The 18,520-nt window shown below is 38.6% G+C and overlaps 1 protein-coding gene across 1 annotated transcript in view; it reads right to left on the bottom strand.

Moving 5' to 3' along the window:
- Nucleotides 1–16,357: 16,357 nt before the first annotated feature.
- VWA3B (von Willebrand factor A domain containing 3B) overlaps nucleotides 16,358–18,520 on the bottom strand; it is a gene marked incomplete at both ends in the record, with an annotated part of 217,727 nt that continues 215,564 nt past the window's right edge. Inside the window, 1 exon segment of the mRNA XM_079721376.1 lies at nucleotides 16,358–16,709. Coding sequence (XP_079577502.1) covers nucleotides 16,358–16,709 — 352 coding nt within the window.

The following is an 18,520-nucleotide window of genomic DNA, read 5'->3' as shown; positions in this document are numbered from 1 at the left end:
GAAATCAGGTAGTTTAAATCACTCAACATTGTCCCTTGTCAAGAATGCTTTGGAAATTCTAGTTCCTTTACATTTCCACGTCCATTTTTAGAATCAGATTCTCAGTTTCTATCAAAAAACCAGCTGGAATTATGTGTGCAATTACATTGAATCTATAGGTAAATTTGAGGACAATTCACATCTTAATAATCTTGATTTTTCCAATCTATAAACATGGTATATCTACTTATTTTGGTCTTCTTTAATTTTTCTAAGGAATGTTTTATAGTTTACAACATAGAGGTTGTTATTTTTTTGGTTAAATTTATTATATTAAGTACTTTGTGGTTTTGGACACTATTTTAAATAGAATTTTAAGAATAGTTTTTTTAACTTATTTACTGATTGTCATGACTTTTATTTCTTTTTCTTGCCTATTGCACTGACTAGGAACTTCAGCACAATGTTTAATGGAAGTGGTGGAATGAGGATCCTTCCCTTGTTCCCAGTTATAGGGGAAAGCGTTCATCCTTTCACCATTAAGTGTGATGGTAGCTGCAGTTTTTTGTTTTTTTGGTAGATGTCTGTACAGGGTTTGAGGGATCTGGGGACTGATCAAGAAAAAAGAAATCATCAGGGGAGGCAATAACACACACAAGCTATCCAAGTGGGTGACACTTGGATAGGGTTGAATGAGAGAAAGTCCCTCACACCATGAGGGCTTTCAAAGGCTTACAGTGAGGACCACGTCCAGAAAGCAGGCAAGGGACCGGCTGGGGAGAGGAAGGTCGGGGAGAGGGCTTATGTGTCTAGGTGGAGTCACTCAGCAACAAGGCAGGGAGGGAGTCTCCGGGTGGGAGACCGCCAAAGGGCAGCAGCTGCTTGGGACCTAATAATTGCAAGGCCCTACCAATAGGTAGGGAACTGCTGTTCAGTGAGGTTTCATGGGGTATGCAAAGCAGGCAGGGTTTAAATAGCTAGGGATATGCTTGTTTGGACTATTTTTAAAGTAATTAGATGTGCAAAATTTTGAGTTTGGTGCCAGCAGGCTCTTGAGCTAATGGGTTTCTCCTAGACAGAAATAATTTATTCCAACATAAAGGATCATCTCCTATTTTCTTGAAAGTTTGTATCATGAATGGATCCTGAATTATGTCAAATACATTTTTCTCCATCTAGAGAGATGGTCCTTTATGTTGGAATGAATTGAATTCTACTCACAGAGTTTTGATTGTTAAAACAATCTTTCGTTCCTGGGATGAACCGGACACGGTCATGCGGTAGCATCTGTTTTATGTATTGTTGGATTTGATTAGCTTAATATAGTAATTTGCCTCTGCTTTAACTTTTGTTCTGATGTTAGAGTTATGCTAGGCTCATAAAAGTTGAAAAGTGTGAACCTCTTCCTCTATTTTCTGAAAGGGTTTGTGTAAGATTGGTGCTATTCTTCCAATCTTTGACAAAATTCATCAGTGAAACCATCTGAGCCCAGAGCTACTTTTGTAGAAAGGGTTTTGATAACAAATTAAATGTCTTTAATAGATAAAATGATTTGGATTTTGTGCTTCATTTTATGTCAGTTTTGATTTGTTGTATTTTTCAAGGTCCATTTCTTCTTAGTTTTTGAATTTTTCAGGAAAAAATTTGCTCATAATATTCTTTCATTATGCTTTTTTTATTCTTGAATTTTACTTATTTATTTTTATATGGCAGGTTCTTATTAGTTATCTATTTTATACATATTAGTGTATATATGTCAATCCCAATCTCCCAATTCATCCCACCACCACCTCCCCCTTACTTTCCCCCTTTGGTGCCCATATGTTTGTTCTCTACATCTGTGCCTCTATTTCTGCCTTGCAAACCGGTTGATCTGTACCATTTTTCTAGATTCCACATATATGCGTTAATATACGATATTTGTTTTTCTCTTTCTGACTTACTTCACTCTGTATGACAGTCTCTAGGTCCATCCACGTCTCTACAAATGACCCAATTTCGTTCCTTTTTATGGCTGAGTAATATTCCATTATATATATGTACCACATCTTCTTTATCCATTTGTCTGTCAATGGGCATTTAGGTTGCTTCCATGACCTGGCTATTGTAAATAGTGCTGCAGTGAACATTGGGGTGCATGTGTCTTTTGAATTATGGTTCTCTCTGGGTATATGCCCAGTAGTGGGATTGCTAGGTCATATGATAATTCTATTTTTAGTTTCTTAAGGAAACTCCATACTGTTCTCCATAGTGGCTGTATCAATTTACATTCCCAACAACAGAGCAAGAGGGTTCCCTTTTCTCCACACCCTCTCCAGCATTTGTTGTTTGTAGATTTTCTGATGATGTCCATTCTAACTGGTGAGAGGTGATACCTCATTGTAGTTTTGATCTGTAGGTCTCTAATAATTAGTGATGTTGAGCAGCTTTTCACGTGCCTCTTGGCCATCTGTATGTCTTCTTTGGAGAAATGTCTAATTAGGTCTTCTGCCCATTTTTGGATTGGGTTGTTTCTTTTTTTAATATTGAGCTGCATGAGTTGTTTATATATTTTGGAGATTAATCCTTTGTCCATTGATTCATTAGCAAATATTTTCTCCCATTCTGAGGGTTGTCTTTTTGTCTTGTTTGTAGTTTCCTTGGCTGTGCAAAAGCTTTTATGTTTCATTAGGTCCCATTTGTATATTTTTGTTTTTATTCCCATTATTTTAGGAGGTGGGTCAAAAAAGATCTTGCTATGATATGTGATATGTCAAAGAGTGTTCTTCCTATTTTTCCTCTAAGAGTTTTACAATGTCTGGTCTTATATTTAGGTCTTTAATCCATTTTGAGTTTATTTTTGTGTATGGTGTTAGGGAGTGTTCGAACTTCATTCTTTTCCATGTAGCTGTCCAGTTTTCCCAGCACCACTTATTGAAGAGACTGTCTTTTCTCCATTGTATATCCTTGCCTCCTTTGTCATAGATTAGTTGACCATAGGTGCATGGGTTTATCTCTGGGCTTTCTATCCTGTTCCATGTATCTATATTTCTATTCTCATGCCAGTACCATATTGTCGTGATTACTGTAGCTTTGTAGTACAGTCTGAAGTCAGGGAGTCCGATTCTTCCAGCTCCATTTTTTTTCCCTCAAGATTGCTTTGGCTGGGGGCTTCCCTGGTGGCGCAGTGGTTGGGAGTCCGCCTGCCGGTGCAGGGGACACGGGTTCGTGCCCCGGTCCGGGAGGATCCCACATGCCGCCGAGCGGCTGGGCCCGTGAGCCATGGCCGCTGAGCCTGCGCGTCTGGAGCCTGTGCTCCGCAACGGGAGAGGGCACAACAGTGAGAGGCCCGCGTACCGCAAAAAAAAAAAAAAAAAAAAAAAAAAGATTGCTTTGGCTATTAGGGGTCTTTTGTGTCTCCATACAAATTTTAAGATTTTTTGTTCTAGTTCTGTAAAAACTACCATTGGTAATTTGATAGGCATGCATTGAATCTGTGGATTGCTTTGGGTAGTATAGTCATTTTCACAATATTGAGACTTCCAATCCAAGAACATGATATATCTCTCCGTCTCTTTGTGTCATCTTTGATTTATTTCATCAGTGTCTTATAGTTTTCTGAGTACAGGTCGTTTGTCTCCTTAGGTAGGTTTATTCCTAGGTATTTTGTTCTTTTTGTTGCAGTGGTGAATGGGATTGTCTCCTTAATTTCTCTTTCTGATCTTTCGTTGTTAGTGGATAGGAATGCAAGAGATTTCTGTGCATTAATTTTGTATCCTGCAACTTCACCAAATTCATTGATTAGCTCTAGTAGTTTTCTGGTGGCATCTTTAGGATAATCTATGTACAGTATCATGTCATCTGCAAACAGTGACAGACAGTTTTACTTCTTCTTTTCCAATTTGTATTCTTTTTTTTCTTTTTCTTCTATGATTGCTGTGGCTAGGACTTCCAAAACTATGTTGAATAATAGTGGCGAGAGTGGACATCCTTGCCTTGCTCCTGATCTTAGAGGAAATGCTTTCAGTTTTTCACCACTGAGAATCATGTTTGCTGTGGGTTTGTCATATATGGCCTTTATTATGTTGAGGTAGGTTCCCTCTATGCCCACTTTCTGGAGAGTTTTTCTTACCATAAATGGGTATTGAAGTTTGTCAAAAGCTTTTTCTGCATCTATTGAGATGATCATATGGTTTTTATTCTTCAATTTGTTAATATGGTGTATCACATTGATTGATTTGTGTATATTGAAGAATTCTTGCATCACTGGGATAAATCCTACCTGATCATGGTGTATGATCTTTTTAATGTGTTGTTGGATTCTGTTTGTTAGTATTTTGTTGAGGATTTTTGCATCTATAGTCATCAGTGATATTGGTATGTAATACTCTTTTTTTGTAGTATCTTTGTCTGGTTTTGGTATCAGGGTGATGGTGGCCTCATAGAATGAATTTGGGAGTGTTCCTTCCTCTGCAGTTTTTTGGAAGAGTTTGAGAACAATGGGTGTTAGCTCTTCTCTAAATGTTTGATAGAATTCACCTGTGAAGCCATCTGGTCCAAGACTTTTGTTTGTTGAAAGATTTTTAATCACAGTTGCAATTTCATTACTTGTGATTGGTCTGTTCATATTTTCTATTTCTTCCTGGTTCAGTCTTGGAAGGTTATACCTTTCTAAGAGTTTGTCCATTCCTTGCAGGTTGTCCATTTTATTGGCATAGAATTGCTTGTAGTAGTCTCTTATGATGCTTTGTATTTCTGTGGCATCCATTGTAACTTCTCCTTTTTCATTTCTAATTCTATTGATTTGAGTCCTCTCCCTCTTTTTCTTGATGAGTCTGGCAAAAGTTTTATCAATTTTGTTCATCTTCTCAAAGAACCAGCTTTTACTTTTATTGATCTTTGCTATTGTTTTCTTTGTTTCTATTTCATTTATATCTGCTCTGCTCTTTACGATTTATTTCTTTCTACTAACTTTGGGTTTTGTTCTTCTTTCTCTACTTCCTTTAGGTGTAAAGTTAGATTGTCTATTTGAGATTTTTCTTTTTTCTTGAGGTAGGATTGTATTGCTATAAACTTCCCTCTTAGAATGGCTTTTGCTGCATCCCATAGGTTTTGGATTGTCGTGTTTTCATTGTCATTTGTCTCTAGGTATTTCTTGATTTCCTCTTCGATTTCTTCAGTGATCTCTTGGTTATTTAGGAACGTAATGTTTAGCCTCCATGTGTTTGTGTTTTTTACCTTTTTTCCCCTTGTAATTTATTTCTAACCTGACAGCATTGTGGTCGGAAAAGATGTTTGATGTGATTTCAATTTTCTTAAATTTACCAAGACTTGATTTGTGACCCAAGATGTGATCTATCCTGGAGAATGTTCTGTGTGCACTTGAGAAGAAAGTGTAATCTGCTGTTTTCGGGTGGAATGTCCTATAAATATCAATTAAATCTATCTGCTCTATTGTGTCACTTAAAGCTTGTGTTTCCTTATTAATTTTCTGTCTGGATGATCTGTTTATCAGTGTAAGTGGGGTATTAAAGTCCCCCACTATTATTGTGTTACTGTCGATTTCCTCTTTTTTAGCTGTTAGTGTTAGTCTTATGTATGGAGGTGCTCCTATGTTGGATGCATACATATTTATAAGTGTTATATCTTCTTCTTGGATTGATCCCTTGATCGTTATGTAGTGTCCTTCCTTGTCTCTTGTAAAATTCTTTATTTTAAAGTCTATTTTATGTGATATGAGTATTGGTACTCCAGCTTTCTTTTTTTTGGGGGGGGGGTACATGGGCCTCTCACTGCTGTGGCCTCTCCTGTTGTGGAGCACAGGCTCTGGACATGCAGGCTCAGCGGCCATGGCCCATGGGCCCAGACGCCGCACGGCATGTGGGATCCTCCTGGACCGGAGCACGAACCCGTATCCCCTGCATCGGCAGGCGGACTCTCAACCACTGCGCCACCAGGGAAGCCCTCCAGCTTTCTTTTGACTTCCGTTTGCATGGAACATCTTTTTCCATCTCCTCACTTTCAGTCTGTATGTGTCCCTAGGTCTGAAGTGGGTCTCTTGTAGACAGCATATATATGGGTCTTGTTTTTGTATCCATTCAGCGAGTCTGTGTTTGTTTGGAGCATTTAATCCTTTCACATTTAAGGTAATTATCAATATGTATATCCTACTACCATTTTCTTAATTGTTTTGGGTTTGCTTTTGTAGGTCCTTTTCTTCTCTTGTGTTTCCCACTTAGAGACGTTCCTTTCGCATTTGTTGTAGAGCTGGTTCGGTGGTGCTGAATTCTCTTAGCTTTTGCTTGTCTATAAAGCTTTTGATTTCTCCATCGAATCTGAATTATATCCTTGCTGGGTAGAGTAATGCTGGTTGTACGTTCTTCCCTTTCATCACTTTAAGTATATCATGCCACTCCCTTCTGGCTTGTAGAGTTTCTGCTGAGAAATCAGCTGTTAACCTCATGGGAGTTCCCTTGTATGTTATTTGTCATTTTTCCATTTTTGCTTTTAATAACTTTTCTTTGTCTTTAATCTTTGTCCATTTGATTACTATGTGTCTCAGCATGTTTCTCCTTGGGTTTATCCTGCTTGGGACTCTCTGAGCTTCCTGGACTTGGGTGGCAATTTCCTTTCCCATGTTAGGGAAGTTTTCGACTCTAAGCTCTTCAAATATTTTCTCGGGTCCTTTCTCTCTCTCTTCTCCTTCTGGGACCCCTATAATGTGAATGTTGGTGTTTAATGTTGCTCTAGAGGTCTCTTCGCTGTCTTCATTTTTTTTCATTCTTTTTTCTTTATTCTGTTCTGTGGCAGTGATTTCCACCATTCTGTCTTCCAGGTCACTTATCCGTTCTTCTGCCTCAGTTATTCTGCTATTGATTCCTTCTAGTGTAGTTTTCATTTCAGTTATTGTATGGTTCATCTCTGTTTGTTCTTTAATTCTTCTAGGTGTTTGTTAAACATTTCTTGCATCTTCTTGATTTTTGCCTCCATTCTTTTTCTGAGGTCCTGGGTCATCTTCATTATCATTATTCTGAATTCTTTTTCTGGAAGGTTGCCTATCTCCACTTCATTTAGTTGTTTTTCTGGGGTTTTATCTTGTTCCTTCATTGGTACATAGCCCTCGGCCTTTTCATTTTGTCTACCTTTCTGTGAATGTGGTTTTTGTTCCACAGGCTGCTGGACGGACTGTAGTTCTTCTTGCTTCTGCTGTCTGCTCTGTGGTGGATGAGGCTATCTAAGAGGGTTGTGCAAGCTTCCTGATTGGAGGGACTGGTGGTGGGCAGAGCTGGGTGTTGCTCTGGTGAGCAGAGCTTAGTAAAACTTTCATCTGCTTGTCTGCTGATGGGTGGGGCTGAGTTCCATCTCTATTGGTTGTTTGGCCTGTGGTGACCCAGCACTGGAGCCTGCAGGCTCTTTGGAGGGGCTAATGGCAGACTCTGGGAGGGCTCATGCCAAGGAGTACTTCCCAGAATTTCTGCTGCTGGTGTCCTTGTCCTCACAGTGAAACAGAGCCACCCTCCGCCTCTGCAGGAGACCCTCCAACACAAGCAGGTAGGTCTTGTTCCGTCTCCTGTGGGGTCACTGCTCCTTCCCCCTGGGTCCTGATGTGCACACTATTTTGTGTGTGCCCTCCAACAGTGGAGCCTCTGTTTCCCCGTCCCGTTGAAGTCCTGCAATCAAATCCCGCTGGCCTTCAAAGTCTGTTTCTCTGGGAATTCCTCCTCCCGTTGCCAGACCCCCAGGTTGGGAAGCCTGATGTGGGGCTCGGAACCTTCGCTCCAGTGGGAGAACTTCTGTGGCATAAGTGTTCTTCAGTTTATGAGTCACCCACCCAGCAGTTATGGGATGTGATTTTACTGTGATTGTGCCCCTCTTATCGGCTCACTGTCATTTCTCCTTTGTCTTTGGATGTGGGGTATCTTTTTTGTCACCAAAACAGTTCCGGTGTCTTCCTGTCGATGATTATTCAGCAGTTAGTTGTAATTCTGGTGCTCTCTCAAGAGGGAGTGAGCGCACGTCCTTCTACTCTGCCATCCTGAACCAATCTCCCATTATGCTTTTAATGCCTGTAGGGTCTCTAGTGATAATTCCTCTTCGTGTTAATTTGTGTTGTTTCTCTTCTGTTTTACTAATTAGAGGTTTTTCTCTTTTGTTGATTTCTTTCAAAGAACTAACTTTAGAATTGGCCATTTTACCTTGCAGTTTCTTCTTTGTTCTATCGATTATTCAGAAATGTGTTTAATTTCCAAATATTTTGAGATTTTAATGAATATCTTATTGCCATTGGTTTCTCATTTAATTTCACTGTGGTCCAAAAACGTGTTCTGTATGATTGTAATTCCTTTAAATTTATTGAGACTTATTTTATGGCCAAGCATATGGGCTATCTTGGTAAATCTACCATGCATGCTAGAAAAGAAAGTTTTCCAGGATTTGGAATTTAAGTTGAGGTAGTTAAGATAATCTTGTTTAATTTATTTTATATTTTATTTTATTTTTATTTTTTAAATTTTTAGTCTACTTAAGTGTCAAAAGAAAAAAGTTAGTATCCACACCTATGTAAAATGTAGAAACCTTGCAGTCATATAAATCCATTTACCACTCTAGCAGTTGCCTTTCAAGCCATAGTTGTCATATGTATTATATCTATATGTATACCATGGAAACTGAGAGGAAAAATAGTTAACAAATATTTCCTAGATACTTACCATTTCAGAAGCTGTTCATTCCATCTTTAAGATCTGATTTTCTATATTGCATCATTTCTCTTCAGACTGAAGAATTTCCTTTAGCATTTCTTACAGTACAAGTATTCTCATAATAACTTCTCTTGGTTTACTTTTATCTGAAAATGCCTTTATTTTTATTTCATTTTTGAAGGATATTTTCAGATGATACAGAATTTTGGGTTGAGAGGTTTTATTTTCTTTCAACAATTTAATGATGTTGTTTCACTGCCTTCTAGCTTCTATAGTTTCTGATGAGAAGTCAGTGATTTCTAGTTATTGTTCCTTTATGTGATGGAACACACATAAGCTTCATCTGGAAGCTTTCAAGATTTTCTCTTTATGTTTGGTTCTCAACATTTTAACCATCATGGAGTAATTTTCTTCTTATTTAGTCTGTTTGGGGTTCACTGAACTTCTTGAATCTATAAATTTGTATCTTTCAAGAAATTTGTGGTATTTTTCAGCCAGTGTATCTCCAAATAGTCTTTCCTTCCTCTCTCTCATTTTAAAACTCCAGTTACAAAGGGTATTAGATTTTTTGATATTCTCCAGAGTCCCCAAAGTCCATGAAAAAAGTCTTTTATCTCTTTTTCAGACCAAACAATTTCTTTGATCAATCTCAGTTCCATTAACTCTTTCCTTGGTCTATTCTGCTCATAAGTCCAGTCAGTGTTTTTTTTCTTAAAAACTTAAGATATAATTTTTTGTTCTAGAATTTCCATTTTTAACAGTCTTTTTCTCTACTGGGATTTCCTGTCTTTTCATTAATTATAAGCATGTTTTTCTTTACCTCAATGGACATAGTTATAATAGCTGCTTTAAAGTTCTTGTCTGATAATCCAACATCTGGGTCATATCAGGGTTAGTTTGTTGCCTTTTCTCTTGAAACTGGATCACATGTTTATATATTGAATAATTTAAAATTGTATCTCAGACTTTGTGCATATTAGCTTGTAGAGATGCTGGATTCTGTAACATTCCTCAGAAGCCTAGATATTTTTGTTTTAACAGACGTTAACTTTGTTGAACTTAAATGGAAATCTCTGCCTCTTTGGTGGCAGCTCAAATTTCCATGTAATTTTTTAACCTTGGATGGTGATCCTGTAACCTGATTGTGCATGTGTGGTTAAGACGTCAGTCAGAAATATGGGAAGAGTTTGTATACACAATATTTTTGGTTCCCTGTCTCTGGCTCTCTCCTTGCTGGGATTCTCTCTGCACTTTTCAGAAGCTATAGTTTCTCCAAACTCTGTTTTCTGGTTTTTCAAGTCAGAAAGACTATATGTTTTCATTCAGAGATTAAACCTGCCCATATGGTACTGACCACGTCCTGCCTCAGGTTCCCTCAAGCTAAAAAAATATAATAACAGGAAACTCACTACATCAGAATCTGCCTGTCTTTGGTGACTTTTCAGGATCTCTGGGTAGTTGTTATTTGTATGCTGTCAGAGGGTTCTGTGTTAAGGGTTTACGTTTTCAAATGTACTGGAAGTGGAATTTCTCTTGCCTTTATTGTTGAAGGTTAGTTCCACTGAATATAGAATTCCTTGTTACATATTTTTGTTATTTTCCTCTTTCTGTGTTAAGAGGGTTCTGTGTTAAGAGTTTACATTTTCAAATGTACTGGAAGTGGAATTTCTCTTGCCTTTATTGTTGAAGGTTAGTTCCACTGAATATACAATTCCTTGTTACATATTTTTGTTATTTTCCTCTTTCTGTGTTAAGAGGGTTCTGTGTTAAGAGTTTACGTTTTCAAATGTACTGGAAGTGGAATTTCTCTTGCCTTTATTGTTGAAGGTTAGTTCCACTGAATATACAATTCCTTGTTACATATTTTTGTTATTTTCCTCTTTCTGCACTTTCCTGTCCCAATATCTTCTGGTTGCCATAGTTTTTGTTGAGAAGTCATTGATATTGTGTCATTGTTTCCTGGAATGTAACACACTGCTTTTCTCTGGTCACTTTCAAGATTTACTTGCTATCATTTTTCAGCAGTTTGACTGTGACGTGCCTGGAGTGGTTTTCTTTGTATTTATCATGCTTGGGATTATTTAGGCTTCTAGGATCTACTAATGTTTTCCATCACATTTTGGAAGTTTTCAGTCATTGCCTCTAAATATGTTTTTTCTTTCTCTTTTCCTGGCTCCTTTTCTTTTAGGTCTTCAATTTCACATATTTTGAAATCATCCCACAGGTCTCTGAGGTTCTGTTTACTTTTCTCCAATCCCCTTTCTGTTCTTTTTGTTGAATTGGGAAATTTTTATTAATCTATCTTCAAGTTCAATGATTCTTCCGATCTCTCCTCCTGCTGTTCAGTCCATTTAATATGTTTTGTTGTACTTCTCAGCTCTAGAATTTTCCTTTTGCATTTTTAATACCTTCATTTATCTATTGAGATTCCCTATACATTTCTTCATTGTTTTCCTTTAATTCTCTGTACATATTTATGATTGTTGCTTTGAAGTTTGTTAAATACAACATCTGGACTCAAAGTTTCTATTGACTGTCTTTTAGTCATTAGAATGGAACACATTTTCCCATTCCTTTTCATGTCTAAGTTTTTTGATTCAGAAATAAGACACTGTAGGCAGTATATTCTAGCAATGTTGTAGTCTACTGTGTTCTTCAAGGTTTTTGTTTATTTATTTTTGGTCGTTGTCTGCTTTTTTTTTTTTCCTATTCTAGTAGGAAGTTAACTTGCCTGTATTCAAACTGCAAACTTTTCTCTCCTGTAATATGAAGCAGCTCACATTTTAATTGTTTTTATGGTTTGTCATTGCTGCTTTTCAATCCTGGCACCTTGGGTGTTTCCTCTATGGCTACATAATTTGGTGTCAGATTTTGGAGCTCACTCTTTCAGTGATTTCCCTCCTTAAATTTTCAACTGCATTGCCAGCCTTGGAGTCTGTCCCCTGACACTATAATCCCACAGGACTAGATTACTGCTGCCCAAGCTGTACATGATTTGGAAATACACTGCAGTTAACAAGGAGCAAACACACAGACTTTACTCCATGCAGTTCTATTTCATGAAATTCCTCTGTTTTCTGCCTATTTTAGTTTTGAATAGGGCTCCCTGGGTTCTCCCCTGTACATGCTTAAATAGTTTAGTGATCAGCCAGGAATAAAAACAGTTTATATTTAGATTTCATGACTCACTCTTTCTGTGGTTTCTTGCTGCCAAGATGTCGTCTTTAAGTTTTTGCTTCTTTTCTACCCTTGAACTCGTATCTCTGGCACCTTGAGCCAGTCAGACTGTAGTGTTCCGTGGCCTTGGCCATGAAAACTGGGGAGTGCCCTTAGGCCAGAGTGTCACCACCTCACAATTCTTACCTCTTCCAGTTGCAGTTTTTGGAGACTAAACTCTCCACATTCTGTATGCTTTTGAACATTTTCTTGTGAATTTAAATACTTGTTGACTTTTAAAAACATTTTATCCAGGTCTTAAAATTAAGATTAATTAAGGGATTAGTTAAGGGATTTGGATTACCACTTCACATTGCCACATTTCTGGAAGTTCTCTAAATGTAGTTTTAATTTATATTTCTCTTAACATGAGTGAAGTTAAATATCTTTTCAAACTTTTAGGTTTATATATTTGCAAATAGTTGATGTCCTTTGCTTGTTTTTCTGCCATGTTTTTGGTCATTTTCCCCCCTCAATTTTTAAGAGTTTATGATATACTAAACTCTTTATGATATACTAAATTTCCATTTTTATTTGGGTCCGTTTCTAGACTCTATTCTATCCCATTGGTCTATTTCTCTTTTCTTGTGCTAGCACCATACAATTTTAAGCGTGAAGGTGTTATAGTGTTTTATGTGTTCTTACAAGTCTGTCCTCATGGTTTTTCTTTTTCAGTATTTTATAGTTACTCTCACATATTTATTTTTCCATATGAACTTTATTATCAACTTTTCAAGCCTTATAAAATATTTGCTGTTATTTTTATTGGGATTGTGGTACATTAATAAATGAGCTCACGGGCTTCCCTGGTGGCTCAGTGGTTAAGAATCCACCTGCCAATGCAGGGGACACAGGTTCAAGCCCTGGTCTGGGAAGATCGCACATGCTGTGGAGCAACTAAGCCCATGCGCCACAACTACTGAGCCTGCGCTCTAGAGCCTGTGAGCCACAACTGCTGAAGCCTGCACACCTAGAGCCCGTGCTCCATAACAAGAGAAGCTACCGCAATGAGAGGCTCACGCACCGCAACAAAGAGTAGTCCCCAGTCGCCGCAACTAGAGAAAGCCCGTGCACAGCAACGAAGACCCAACACAGCCAAAAATAAATAAATAAATGAGCTCAGGGAGAACTAACATCTTCATGATGTTGAGCCATTCTATCTAAAAACAAGGGATATTTATTAAGTCGAATTTTGTGTCTTTCAGGAGTGTTTTAAAGTTTTCCCCATATTGTTTTTGTTTATTGTTAAGTTTATTCAAGCTACAGTTGATCCTCATTATTCATGGATTTCATATTTGTGATTCACCTAGTCACTAAAACTTATTCCTAACTCCAAAATCAATACTCAAAGTATTTTGTAGATATGCATAGGCTCAGAGTGGTGAAAATCTGAGTCACCTTTTTGTCTCTTGTTTCAGCTCTCTTACTGTAAAATAGTGTCCTTTTCATGGCATATTTAGTGCCATATTTTTCACATTTTTGTGTTTACTATTGGTGATTTCACTGTTTAAAATGAAGTAGTGTTGAAGTGCTGTCTAGTGTTCTTAAGTGCAAGAAGGCTGTGATGTGCCTTACAAAGAAAATATGTGTTAGTTTCCTTCAGGCATGATTTATAGTGCTGTTGGCCATGAATTCTATGTTAATAATTCAATAATACATATTAAATAAGGTGTCTTTAAACAGAAACACACATAAAAGAATGTTAGATATTGATCAGTTGGTAGAAATGATGTGACCAGAGGCTCACAGGAACCTAACCCCTAAGGGCCATAATTCAGTATTTGCTAAATTTAGTTTTAGAGATGACTTTTTAGAACAGAACTGCCATTTTAAAAATGAGATTTATGAGAATTGACTATATGTAGTTTTCTGTGTTTCTACTGTAAATGAGGTTTTCATTACCAATATATCTTGTAATTGGTCGTTATTTGTATATATGAAGACTATTGATTTCTGTATATTAAATTTCTATCCTGCCACCTCACTGAATTATTTTTTTGTTTCAATTAGTATTATTATTTATTCTCTCAGGTTTTTCAGGTATATTCTCTTATCATGTGCAAATATAATTTTACTTCTTTTTCAATTCTATTCCCCTAATTAATTTTTCTTATCTAATTGTGTTTGCTACAACTCCTCCTCCCTTTTATAAGGATGGTTTTTCATCTATGTTGAACTGCTCTGAGTTGGTAATGGACTAGGTTATTGATCCATAGATTCCTGAAGTTGAAAGGAACTTAGAGGTAATGTTGGTGATTCTGCCACTTGATGCATGAATCTTTTTTACATCATTCAAGTGGTCATCCGGTCTCTTCTTGAACCATCTGTTCCCTTTCTTCTGGTAAGAGCTTATCACCCTGTATGCATTCCACACAGTTCTGTGTGGCTACCTGTCACTTCATCCTGATGCCTCTGCACCTGACTTATGACCCAGGCCAATTATATAGGGTAGGCTATAAAATCTGGATATATAGCTATTATTTTTAACAGATTGAATCCCTTTTATTACTTCTTTTGTCACATGCTAAAAGTGCAGATTCATTCAGTGAAAATCAAATACACAAATTACCTGAGGCAATGCATACAGATGCACATGAAGGATGGACGGTAATGCATCCCCTCCATTTGCTGCAGCCTGGAAACTGTCTCTAGACAGTAAGTCGGGCACTCACAGGGCTCACTTCGATTGTTTCTCAGAGATCAATGCTTCTGTCCAATGTTTTGGAAACTGTTGTTACATATATTTTATCAGGTGTTTTAGTTGTTTCAGGTGGGGGATGGGGGTTGGGGTGGAAATCCAGTTCCTGTTATTCCATGCTGGCTGGAAGTGGAAATACGTAGTCATTATTGCAGTCTTCTCCAACACATAGAACTGGGCATTATCATTGAAGGACAACACACTGAACAAATCACTTGATGTCACTGAGCATATCATGCATTGTAACATAATATCAATACACTATTTCATATATTTGTCCTGTGGTTCATCCTTGCATCCCCGTGGAGATGAAGAGGGGTAGAATAGTCTAATGGTCTCTCTGCAGCCTGGCTCACTGTGAGCACTCAATTGCTTGTTGAATAATTGAATGAATACATGCAGGCTTACATGAATGCACTCATGCATGAATGAATCACTTTGACTGTGTGAATGGATTCTTTCCTACCCGCCCCACCCCCACCCCCCAATTCTCCACTGGGCAGACCAAACCCAGACGACTGCTCCAGAGCCTCCCTGCCCGGGTTCCGGGTGACAGGATGTCCAGTGACAGGACACTGTCCCTGGCCTTGTTCCAGATCATTTCCTCACTCCTCCATTTCTTCCTCCCTGCCTTACTACTTTTAGCTTGATGCTGAGCTGATGTCCCTTCTTCTTACATATTTTTGGAAGTGGTTAAATTCTTCACCATAACCCTGGTGACCCCCTAGCTTTTGAGAACGTAAGTATCACTTTTAATTAGGTTGTGGATTTTAGAGTATCACAACGCTGCCCTATCATTTCTATTTGTAAAAAGCATCCAATAGTTTTCTTATTAATAATCTGTACTCAATTATTATCTAGCCCTAGGGCTATTATTGACTAGAAGAAAACAATTCGGGAGACTATTTCATTTTTTAAATTAATGACGCTAATTTTACTAAAAATTTTTTTAAGTGAATACTTTGGTACCTCATTGCTAAAATGTGTTCAAAGAAAACAGTAACAGCCCAATAGTTCTGAAATGTTTCCAGTGTAAGAGTTTTTATTCTGGTTCCACACTCAGAGGTACCTACAACAGACTACAGATAAAACTAATTAGGGAGGGCTCAATAAAAATTTTCAGAAAACAGTAAAATAGGCAATGTTCAGTCTTGAAGCTCTCAGACAAGTTACTAGGTCTTAATTTCAGTCCTAACATTTAATGATAAAATCTCTAATTCTGATGAGATAATCAATTTAAAACAAGACTGCAGGTTTGGATTAAAACTACATAATTTCAAGATTAGAACTACAGATTTCAAAAAATTTGAAAATCCTATGATGGTAATCTATCAGATTAAATTTATGGCTGTGGGGAGGCTACCAGAAGATGGTATTCAATCTGTTTTGTGGGGGCAGGGAAAATAATAGGATAAAGAATGGTCCAGAAAAGCCAGAACCAATAAGCTCAAACAGATCCAGGTGGAGGATGGCAGGGAAGTCTACCTTTGTTACAACCAGGAAAGGCAGAGGTAGAATGAAGCATGGCCTTACCTCAGCAGAGGGGCTAGTTCCACAATGTCTGGCGGCTGAGGGCAGCCCAGGAGGAACACTGGTTCTCTTAAACATGGTTGCCACTAGACTGCTTTCAGGTTTCTCAGTGATGCTCCTCAGCCCTTTGCTGCTGTGGGTGGCTTTATAAGGGCAGGGCAGGGCTGCTCGAGGTGGAGGTGTAGCAGCGATGGTGTGGCTGGTTGACTCCTAGACCCCGGGCCGAGGACCTTCTCTGGGGAAGCGGATGTCAGCATTACTTAAGGGTGTTAGAGTTTTTGCTGTCCTGGGGCCTAAACTGGCCCGGAAACTGGGGAGTGATCTTACGTGCACTATCCTTGAGAGATGTTTCAGGGTGTTCCTGAGAGAAACGATGTTGTCCCTCTCCCAGCCTGGGCTTGGGGTGTGTTTTGGGGTAGGACTCTCGGGACCTGTTTCCATGGGAAGAGTCATCTGAGTCTGAGGAGACCATCTCCTGGAGAGGTAGCCTCTTGGTGGCTTTCTTTTTCTTCCTTCTAGGGTTCTCCTGTCTTAGTGCTTGTAAATCCCCAGTGTTAACTTTGATTGGCCGTATTAGGACAGTAGAGTTCTTTATCTCCATGTCTTCCCTAGAGACAGAGAAAGAGAGTGAGAGAGATAGATCAGGATGATCCTGGTCTTGATGGCTGCTGTGTCTACAGAAATGTTCAAGCCAAGAGATAACAAGTGTGGTGAGGATGTGGAGAAAAAGGAAACCTCATGCACTGCTGGTGGGAATGTAAATTGGTACTGCCACTATGGAAAACAGTATGGAGGTTCCTCAAAAAATTAAAAGTAGAACTACCATGTGATCCAGCAATTCCACTTCTGGGTATATACCCAAAGGAAATGAAATCAGTATCTTGAAGAGATATCTCCACTCTCATGTTCATTGCAGCATTATTGACAATAGTCAAGACATGGTAACAACCTAAGTGTCCACTGATGGATGAATGGATAAAGACAATGTGATATACGTGGAATATTATTTAGCCGTTAAGAAAGAAGGAAATTTGCCATTTGTGACAACATGGATGGACCTTGAGAGCATTATGCTAACTGAAATATGTCAGACAGAGAAAGACAAATACTGTATGATCTCACTCATATGTGAATCTAAAAAGAGCCAAACTCACAGAAACAGAGAATAGCATGATGGTTGCCAGGGGCTGGGGAGGTGGGAGAAATGGGGAGATGTTGGTCAAAGGGTATAAAAAAATAAAAGAAAATATATCAGGCAGTTTATTTATCTAGAAGTGTCATCCTTCAAAGAAGGCATCTTGGGAACACCACGACCCCATCTCAACCAGGCCATCATGGCATACCATTTCGGGAACTTGCCTTTTCAGGGCCTTTAGGATAAAGTAAGGACACCAGCTGTTCAACCTTATTTTGTTCCCATAATCAGTACCTGCCACCTTGATCACCCAGTTTTCCTTTTGGAAATTGTCAAGAAAAAAATTAGAGTGGAAAAAGATTTTTAGTTACTTTTTTTTGTGTGTGTGTGGTATGCGGGCCTCTCACTGTTGTGGCCTCTCCCGTTGCGGAGCACAGGCTCCGGATGCGCAGGCTCAGCGGCCATGGCTCACGGGCCCAGCCGCTCCGCGGCATGTGGCATCCTTCCAGACCAGGGCACGAACCCGTGTCCCCTGCATCTGCAGGCGGACTCCCAACCACTGCGTCACCAGGGAAGCCCAGATTTTTAGTTACTTTTAAATAGAAAATTTCATCAATCAAATTCCTCTTCAAAGGATCAAGATTCACCGCATGTGATACTTTTCAAAGACTGGCTCAAGGACTCAGGAGGTGATTTCCAAGAGACATTAAAAAATTGGCCTGACCAGTTCACACGCATTAGGATAGCTATTGCCAAAAAAAGAAGAAAAAAAAAATCAGGAAGTAACAAATGGTGGCAAGGATGTAGAGAAATTGGAATCCTTGTGCACTGATGGGAATGTGAAGTGGTACAGCTGCTGTGGGAAACTGTGTGGCAGTTCCTCAAAATACTAAAAATAGAATTATATAATCCAGAAATTCCACTTATGGGTATATACTCACAAGAATAAAAGCAGGGACCCAAACAGATATCTGTACACTGACGTTCATAGCAGCATTATTCACAATAGCCAAAAGGTAAAAGAAGCCCGAGTGTTCATTGACAGATAAATGGACAAACAAAATATGATATATACATGCAATGGAATATTGTTTAGCCTTAAAAAGGGAGGAAATTCTGGCATTTGCCGTAACATGGACGAACATTAAGCTGAGTGAAATAAGCCAGTCACAAAATGGCAAACACTATGATTCCACGTAGATGAGGTACCCAGAGTTGTCAAAATCACAGAGACAGAACATAAAACGGTGGTTGCCAAAGGCTGAGGGGAAGAGGGAGTGGGGA

Source organism: Hyperoodon ampullatus (assembly GCF_949752795.1).
Source record: "Hyperoodon ampullatus genome assembly, chromosome: 15".
Lineage (NCBI taxonomy): Eukaryota > Metazoa > Chordata > Mammalia > Artiodactyla > Ziphiidae > Hyperoodon > Hyperoodon ampullatus.
The sequence above is the reverse complement of the archived record's forward strand: the minus strand, read 5'-3'. Positions and strand labels throughout refer to the sequence as shown.